General features: G+C 39.1%; 1 protein-coding gene across 2 annotated transcripts in view; it reads right to left on the bottom strand.

The window, feature by feature from the left end:
• Positions 1-787: 787 nt before the first annotated feature.
• The window catches only part of LOC109474544, a 10,071-nt gene continuing 1,257 nt past the window's right edge, over positions 788-9,601 (bottom strand). Inside the window, exons 1-8 of one of the 2 annotated variants that reach the window (XM_019774875.1) lie at positions 7,331-7,482; positions 5,955-6,017; positions 5,268-5,396; positions 4,674-4,844; positions 4,167-4,297; positions 3,871-3,913; positions 3,445-3,637; positions 788-3,153 (exon numbers count right to left, since the gene is read on the bottom strand). In XM_019774875.1, coding sequence (XP_019630434.1) covers positions 1,712-3,153; positions 3,445-3,637; positions 3,871-3,913; positions 4,167-4,297; positions 4,674-4,844; positions 5,268-5,396; positions 5,955-6,017; positions 7,331-7,459 — 2,301 coding nt within the window. In that variant the 5' untranslated portion in view covers positions 7,460-7,482 and the 3' untranslated portion in view covers positions 788-1,711. Of the gene's footprint in view, positions 3,154-3,444; positions 3,638-3,870; positions 3,914-4,166; positions 4,298-4,673; positions 4,845-5,267; positions 5,397-5,954; positions 6,018-7,330; positions 7,483-9,601 lie in introns of those variants that run through there. The other variant, XM_019774876.1, reaches the window with a different exon arrangement.

Here is a 9,601-nt window from a genome sequence, read left to right on the forward strand (position 1 = left end):
TGGAAAAGCAATGTCACACTTGTATGCCTTAATATTGGCATTTTGTGTAACATTTAATACATTAAATTACATTTGTGGTAAAATACATGTACCTATTGCAATTACAGATTTGGAAAAAAAAGTGCAATCTCATGAAACAATGCATTGGCAACCAAAATCATGTTTCCTACAAAACATTCTTTTTTTAAAAATTGATACATTGGTTAATTGCACTGATGTGTCTCTCTTTTCTCAATCTTAAAATAATTTTTGAGTCATATTATCAAGTTACTAGTACAATACGCTGGTTCACATGTACTGTGCATGTGCAGTGTAATGTATTGATGGTAATATATCAAAGATGTATACATATGTACAGAATCATACCAATCTCTTTTAATTACTTGTACACACAAAAAAGAGTGTTCAAATAAAAATTTGTCCAGAATTTGGCAATACAATGGCTTAATTTTGTTCCACTTTATATTTACTACTACATTGTATGTGTATTGTTTACAAGTTTTGTGGCATAAAAATCAATGACAGCACTGCAATTCTTAATACAATAGCACTGATACATAGCAGTATACATACAGTACAAACTTTATAATCAGTATATACAGTGTGGAAACAACCATTCTTTCCACAGTAACAACATTTATTGAAAAGCTGTATATGGATGGAAAGGAGAATAAAGAGAAGTAACGATGGCAAAAATTGTCAAAGAATTCTTCTTTCTTATCAAGCTTTTGAATGATTGTACTTTTACACATAAACCCTTGAGATGGAAAGATGGTTTTGTTGCAAGTGAGAAATTACCAACCACACATACACTTACACTAGGAACAATTTTACCCTGCATACCCTATATTTGTATATAAAATCATAACATATATCTTTTCTTTTTACAACATATCTACATGAGTCTTCTGGCATTTCAACTTTTGAGGCAATCACATCAGTAACAAAACTTTTATAACTTAAAAACGCAAATGGTGGTAAAATGCTAATTGCAATGGAAGGAAGACTTTCTATTTTGATATTTCACCATAATGGCAAATTTCTAAGTTCATGTGAAAATTTGATAAATGTCAATAAAATCATGTACTATAATCTAGCAACAGAGGCAGCTGGTGTGTTATACCTTGAGATAGTGTAACATTTATGCCATACAAACAAACAAAAATCAACCAAGTAAAACTACATCATACAAACTGAAGGGGTGATTTAGGAAAATATCACAAAAATGCACGTTACATAAAAAAATTTGAAACTTCCACAAAATTTGATAGCATTGCAGCTGTTCACATAGAGTCACATAGAGTAAAATGCAACAACTGCCTCAATATGAGCTTTCCCAAAATATCATTCAAGATTTTATCTATGACTATATTGAAAATACACATCTTTCATACTTCTTTCGCTCAGTACTTCTCCATGCATATACAGTGTATTGCTTATCATAATTACATTATTTTTAACTGCCTTTTTTCTTATCTGTATTTCCACAAGGCCATCACAGTCAAATGCAGGAACCTGGCTGATGTTTACATGGCTTCATTTAGAGTGTATCAAATGTCTTTTATTTGAAAAACTGGGCGTTGTCACAACAGAATGTTATCAAATTGTCATGATGCAGGCATATATAACTATTATTGATTTGTTGAGTAACCATTGAAATCAATGGACTTTGATACAATATTTGTTGTTAAAAAATCAAATTTTCTTAAACTTACAAATAAGTGTCCTCTAATTCATCAATCTCTTCAGCTGTCATTTCGTCCACAGATTTTCTTGGAGAGGACAAATTCTGCTTTTCTGGTTTTGTCCCATTTTCGAGGGCATCCCCCTGTCCCTGTATCTCAGAACTCTGTTCTGTTGTATCTTTTCTATCCTCTGTAACCTCTGCCCTTTGACCTTCATCTATGACCCCTTGCCTGTTCTCTACCTGATGATCCCCAACCTCTGTGATTTCTACACTGGAAGATTTGTCCGTTTGTCTTATTTCTGATGGTTTTTCCTCTATGCTAGAGTTTGAAACTTCCTGTATGCTAGTGTTTGAAACAGCTTCTACAGGTGTATCTGGCGCAGAAGTCTCCTGTGACTCAAAACTTCTAACCTCGCTACTTTCCTCCTTTCTAGCATTGTCCTCTTCATCTTTCCTCCCTGTAACTGACCCTGCTGTCTGACTTTCTTCAATGGCTTCTACAGTTTCTTTCACTACCACATCTTCCAAAGGAACTTTAGGTTCTTGGTTTTGAAGTGCACTGCCTTCAGTAGACTCAAACATGACTTCATCCTGCCCTACCTTCTGTTCTATCACCTCTTCCCTACATTCAGAGACTTTGACCTCATTTGGTAAACTTGTATCACATTCTACAGCCACATTTGGCATATTTGTCCTATCCCCTTCATTTTGCAATGTAGGAAAACTCTCAGCCTTAACCACCTCTGTAGAGGTATCCTGTTGTTGTTCAACAACCTCTTCAGCATTAACTTTACCTGGTACAGTAACAATTGCATTTTCATCTGCACAATGTGACATATCTTCTTTATAACCCTCCTCTACAACATCTTCAAAAGATTTCTCAACATCATCAACTGCCTCTTGTTGCACATGTACATCTATGTCTTCCTTTTCTGTTTTGTCTGTTTCTATCTCTGGCATATCATCATTTTGAGAAGTGTCCTGACTATTTTGAGAAGTGTCCTGACCATTTTCTTCTGTTGTTTCTGTCTGCATCTGTATTTCCTCGATTCGATGTTGTTCCTCCTCCATACATGTGGCTGTTCCTGCAACTGCCATGTCACCATCTCCTGCTGTTACCTTCTCTGTCAGCCCTCCCACTACAGCTTGTACTGCTGGAGCCGTTCCTTCAGTGTAACTTCCTCCCTCCACAGCTTGTCCAGATTCAGTAGCTGTTCCCTCAGTGGTACACCCTCCCTCTGCAGTCTTCTCTACCACGTCCTGGGAACAGGCGGCGCCCACAGCAGAACTAGAGGAGACACTTTCGCCGACGCTGCTACTATGAGAAGTGAAGGAGCCTCCTCTATCCCTTCTGCTGAGACTGGCGTCATCCGTCTGGGCGATCATGGACGCGTCGTCTGTGGTGGAGTCTGTATCCAGACTATTGCCGTCATCCAGGTCGGAGTACTGCGAACAGGAATCCACATCTAGAAAGTGAGGGGGAAAAATCTAGTGTTAAATTTCAATGTTAGATTAAACGTTAGATCTTACCATCAGAATATTTTAAGGTAAAACTTGCATGAGTACACTTTCATTTTCCATGTCACTGTTGCAAAACCAATTGTACACCGTTTTATCACTCAGGTGTCAGATCATAGAGCTAGAAAACATCCTTGAGCTAGAACATTTCATGTCCCTTGCAGGGATCCACAGAAAAAGGCTAGGGTCAGCAGTTTTTTCTAGCATTGGTCAGGAAACAGGAAAAATTTTTCCTGTACCATCCAGGTTGATTTCCGGCAGGTCATCTCTGTCAGCCTCGGCCCCGACCCCCGCACTGCGCGGCTCCTTGAGAAGTTGTCGGTTGCGGTGGATCTCGTCTGAGATGCTCTCCAGGTTCTTTAAGGCCTCTCTGTACTTGACCTTGGACGCTGACACGGCCTTTTGAAGGTCTTCCACATTCTGCTTCTGTTGCTGTTAGAAAGTAGCAGAGAAAAGTTTACATTAAACAACATGGAATAGGAAACCTTATTTGCAAATTAGTTTTTATACAAATTAAACTCAATCTTTTTTAAACAAGTTTGACAAAGGCTGAAACAAAGACATCTTAAAACAATTGAAGCTTGATCTTTTAAGTTCTAGAAAATAGTTTGTGGTTTATTTATACTGTCAGAATATAAAAGCAGATGATATATCAAGCAACTTACCAGAAGTTGTAGCTCAAAACTGGTCTTGACATCAAAATATGGTCTGCAGAAAACAGATACAGCAGGTAAGGTTTAGTGTAGGTCCGTACGTTCGAGGAAAGCCACACCCCAAGCACATTTAACTTTAAGACCCCACCACACTTATCGAAATAGTAGGGTCCTTGCTACTGTGTGGCTCAAACCTCACAGTCTGGTCTCTTGGTTGACATCTATTCTTGTAAAGGTGATAGTCACCTGTTATATCAATCCTTCCTCATATGTGTGGAAAATCTTAATAAATAGAGAAATGGACATACTTGGTTTTAGCGATGACTTTCTTGAGTGACTTCTCCAGCTGCTGAAGTTTGTGGTTGGCTGTGTTGTAGGCCTCAGCTTTCTGCTGGTGGTCATGTTCGCTCTTTGATCGCATCTGTTCTGCCTCCATCACCTGCAAATCCAAACAAGGAGTTTCCATCAATGAAAAAAATTCATGCTTTTGTTCTTTTACTGCCCCCCTCCCCCATGATGCATTTATCATCTGGATCATAATGAATTTCAATATTTTAGTGATTTTTACTGTATTGCTTGTGCTTCCATAGACCAATGAAAAATATGATTGAGAAATTATTAAAACGAATCATGTCTGTCAGTCTAAAAAGACTATGCCATTGACTTAAACTGTGCAAAATGGGATGTTACAGTTCCTCATGCCTTTACAAATTAGTACATTTCCTTCACATTACATAGACTAAAATGCATCACACTGGTCTGAATTGAACTTGAATCAAGGTAGCTCATTGGTTCCTCATGACCCATGACCCGACCTTCATGGTGGCGTGGTTCAGCATCTCCTGCCAGGCGGAGTCGAACTGTCTCTTCTCGTCCGCGTCGCTGAACAGCCGCTGTTCCGCCAGTGAGATGGTCTCCCGGGCGGCGCGGTGGATCCCGTTTGCACGCTGGTACTCAACCGCTGCCTTCTGCGCTTCCACCTGGGCCTGTTAGAAATCAGATGTACTTTTTTATTTGTACTTAAATAAAATCATACATTGTGTGGCATTAAATGGCCAAGTGATTAGGCTAGCAGACACAAGACCAAGAGGTCATGGGATCATCAATTCCTGGCATTCCTAGCAAGACATTTAGCCTGTGAAACCCAAGCTCATAGTCCCTAGGGAGCTGGCGAAAAGCGAGGTTCAGTCAGGCTAGCAAGACATTGTGTCTTTGGGAAAAGTACAGATTGTGACTTTCCTCACTTCACCCAGGTGTAAAACAGGTAGCTGACTGGTTTTTCAGGTAAAAAGAGGTAAAAGGCAAGGGATAGATTTTGGCAAGCAACCCACTGCCCCTACAACCCCCAAAAAGGGTATAGGACTACCTTTATCTACCTACCTTCTATCATACATTTAACCACCATGTACCTGTTTGGCCATTTTCTTGGCGTCGTAGTACGGCCGTGCCTTCTGTACAGACTTGCCCATCTTCTTAGACAGGAGGTTCAGCTTCTGGGTGGACTCTGTTAGGGTTTGTCGGAACAGCGCTCGGGCTTCCTAAACATACAGGACAATAGGCTCATTAGAAATATATTATGGCTCAAAATGCTTATTTCTGTATACCTGCACCAGTGCAGGCAACATTCAATATTACCTGCATGAAATTAATTTTACCTATAATACAGTTTCTTTGCCTTTCAGTTCACAAAAAAACCCTACCATGTATGTTAAAATGTTGATGTGTATACATGTAGTATATAGAAAAGTAATGTATATATATATATATCTAATATTGAAAGTTCCAAATTGACAGAAGCATCTGTGTTTATCTAGACAGATACTTACCAGCGTGTGTGAATACTATACAGTGTGTTTTGAATCAACAGTTAGAGTCTTGTTCATTGCTACGTGTACATTACATCCAACCACAACTGTCATAACATCACTCCTCAAAATCTGAATTTTTGAAAGATACAATCATGTAACTCCCAAAGATATATGTAACTCAAATTACAGGACTGCAAAAATTTGTCACATGACTTGCAATACACACAAATTCTCCTAATTATACTGCTTAATTAGTTTTACAGATATGTTACAAATTTCTGTACTTACATCCAACTCTGCCTCCAACTTGTTGATCTCATTGCTGGCAGCATTCAGTCTCTCCAACTCCTCCTGAACAGTCAACAAGAAATTCAAGAAATCAGATTTCAAGTATTCTGAGTTTTCATGTAATAGTATATGATAATGCAATGTTACATGTACATTTTAACTCCTCTTGTCCAAACCCTTTGCTCGCTCCATGGGTCACCTTTCCCATCCCTGCTCCGCGACCCCAGAGTGACATGTGGGGGTCTTACCCCTCTCATAGTGCATAGCGAAACCGCTGAGCCAAAAATCTAATCATTGGTCTCATCGCATACCAAATATCAAGACATTCTTATGATCCAAGCCTTCTCAAGTTATCATGTTTACTTACAGACACACATACAGACACACAGACACACAAGAATGCCACCAAAAATAATAGTATAACCTTCTTGGCAAAGACAACAACTGAAGATCTCAGGTTGTTTGACATACTTTAATCTGGTTGTAAAGACAGAAACTGTATAGGGTTAGAGGGTTACACGAATGCTATCCTCAGTCTCCCCCATGTGTTACCTGTAAGTCTAATTCAACAACAGGCCAAATCTGGCAACAACACATATCTTGTTTATTGGCTGACCTCCAAGGAGAGCAACCGGACAAAGCTAGATCAGGCTTCTATTCTTCATTAGCAAGAGTTTATAGTAAGACCATGGAGTTAACTCCATGGTGAGACCGCCACATTGAAAATATCTACTGATAAAACGCAGCATGAAAAAAGTTCCCAGGTATGTACACAAATACAACTCCACAACTAACTAATTAAAAGTCAAGGTAGGTCAAAGCTGCACTCTTCATGTGTCTTGCTAAGTGGAAACTTGAAATCAACCTGACCACCCATAAATTTGAGCATAAAATACCAATGGTACAGCCCTATCATTCACTAATTGGGTCCCATCCAATCTAATTAATTAAACCATCCAGTAGGAAGTAGACTGACTAATTGGGAGCCCCAGAAGGTATTGTGGTATGGGATTGCACTAGATTTTCCAGCTGTGCCCAGATAGAGCTCTTCATAGCTGGCATGGCTCCAAATAAATTCTCCATGACTCTTATTCGATATTTGGGTTGGAATTTGCCATGAATCTGTACCAATTATAAAAGCACTGCCACAAAGACAATATTATCGAAACAAAGTCACTGTGCTATACAACTGCCCTGGAAGCAACAGAGAGTATAGCAGAAACCACAGCAAATTCAGGTCACCGCAGAAAACAATATACAATAGGGCCACAAATTTCAAGGAAGCGTATCAGTTTTGAGAACCCAACACAAAGCATTTTGCGCACATGTGAGCATATATGGGCTTTAGAAGGTACAGAAATTCAAGTACGCCCTGCCTTTCGTATCCGGTACATGTTACCGTCTCCGCAAAAACTTTCCACGGAAGCCAGGCCGGACATTTTGAGTCCCTGTGTTGTTGACAGAAAGATTCTTCCCTCCCTGCACAGAAGTCCTGGTCTATTCATACCAGATGCCGGGGAGGCAAATATCCCAGAATTCCTGCTGGTAGGGTCTTTGGAGATGGAAATGGAGTGTGCCAAGTTCCCCCAGGGGTCAGCTTAGGGCAAGGGGAGGGGCTTAGCCTGGGATTAGGAAGTGTAGCCTCCACCAGGCCAGGCTGTACCAGGCTTTCCTATGGGTATAGAGGTGCCAATCGGAGAATTCGGAGAAAAAAAGGAAATAATTGGCCAGGAGAGTCAGTCCGCAGGAAGTTTCACATTCCCAAACTCTATGGTAACTATTAACAGTTGAAAAATTCAAATTGTAAATAAACTGCTATCACAGATTTTCTGAGTACAACCGTTCGGTTCTAGTATATGGATTTTTCAGGACTTTATATAACCTGTATCTGCTTTTAAGTTTAATATATTTTGTCTGAGCCTGACCTCTTCCCTCATGACCCAATTGAGAGGCAACAAGCAGACTGATTTGAGTATTTCATGAATTAAAACAAAGGCTCAAACAAGCAAGCAAACAAACAAGCAAACCTACTTTGTAAACTGCTACATCATGTACAATCCCATGAAGAGATGTAGAAATGTCTACAACTTCAGGTGAGTGCGTTTTCTTCTGCACCCACTGCAGGACAGCTCCCAGTATGATAATAAACGACAACATCTCCCAAACCAGCAAACACACGAAGCAGCGAACACTCAGCAACAGTACAGTTATCAAGGCACAGTTGACATACTATGTGATACAAATGTACCACATGTAGACCACATGTAGTCCTAGTGATATCACGTATCACACACTTGAGTATCTCCTTATATAGCTGATATGATACAAGAGGCATCTGTTTGTGCTATCAAGCTTTCAGTGCTGACCTGGTATGAATGAAAAACTTCTTGACACATATTTCATTGGTCATATTATTAGCTACATGAAATCTATGGTCAGAAAATCTTTCATTGGATGCCTAGGCCTGTTTTTTTCACCCCGTCACTTCATGCCTTTTTCTGAAAAAAAAAATCAGAAAAACCAACAAATGAAATTGGTGCGGCATTGCTAACAGTTTGAAGTATGCAACATAATACAACATATTATAATGTATTTGGTGATTAAAAAATTTAGCCACAGTTACCAAGAAAATCTAGCCACAGTTTCCAAGAACAGGGAGGTAGAATTTCCTACCCAACCTGCTGTTGATACAGAACAGCTGTGGGGTAACCAAGGGTCAAGAAGCCATTAACTACTGTAAACTCATGTATTTTTGCAAAGACTTAATTGCCAACATGGAGACAAAAGGAGGTATTTATAGGTGTTTTAAGTGTCATGTTGAAAAAGTTTAGTTGTACAGTACTAAATGTATGAAGCACATGTTCACTGTGTTTTGATTTCGTGGCAAATGCCAAAATAAAACTACATGTACTGCGAATATTTCATGATCTACTGTATTGTTCAGAAAGCCGGATATGTGACTGAAGGTGACACCAAGTGGTACAGAGGACTAGATATCTACATTCTTCAGTTTGAAGTAAAACAGCAAGTGTTGGAAAGGCATTAAAATAATCTAAGCCAAGGACAGAACTAACACTTGGATTGTTGAGCTCAACTGAATGAATGAATGAATGAATGAATGAATGAATGAATGAATGAATGAATGAATGAATGAATGAATGAATGAATGAATGAATGAATGAATGAATGAATGAATGAATGAATGAATGAATGAATGAATGAATGAATGAATGAAAACATACAATATGGAAATGGCGAACTTGACTTACCCATGGACACTCTAACACTCAGTATAACGTACCCAGGACACTTATCTAACTAGTAATAGTGACTTGTAATCTACATGTGTATGCCCGGAGTGGTGAAACTTCTGAGGGAAGAACTGAAAAAAGAACAATCTGGTCCTAGACGTACTTTGTACATTCATTTGGAGATTTAGTGTGAGTCTGTGAGAATAATATTGCTCGTAGCAACGATTTAATTCGATTTTTCTGACTTGTAATGTCTCGAGGTGTAGTCCTTTTAAGACCAAGTGCAATATGTAGAAATAAGACTACAGTATTTAGTTACATTCTAAATATTCCTACAGATATTAGCTGCGGCATTTCCCCACAGATATTAGCTGCGACATTTCCCACAGATATTAG

Source organism: Branchiostoma belcheri, unplaced genomic scaffold (genome assembly GCF_001625305.1).
Source record: "Branchiostoma belcheri isolate BF01 breed outbred unplaced genomic scaffold, Haploidv18h27 scaffold31, whole genome shotgun sequence".
Taxonomy (NCBI): domain Eukaryota; kingdom Metazoa; phylum Chordata; class Leptocardii; order Amphioxiformes; family Branchiostomatidae; genus Branchiostoma; species Branchiostoma belcheri.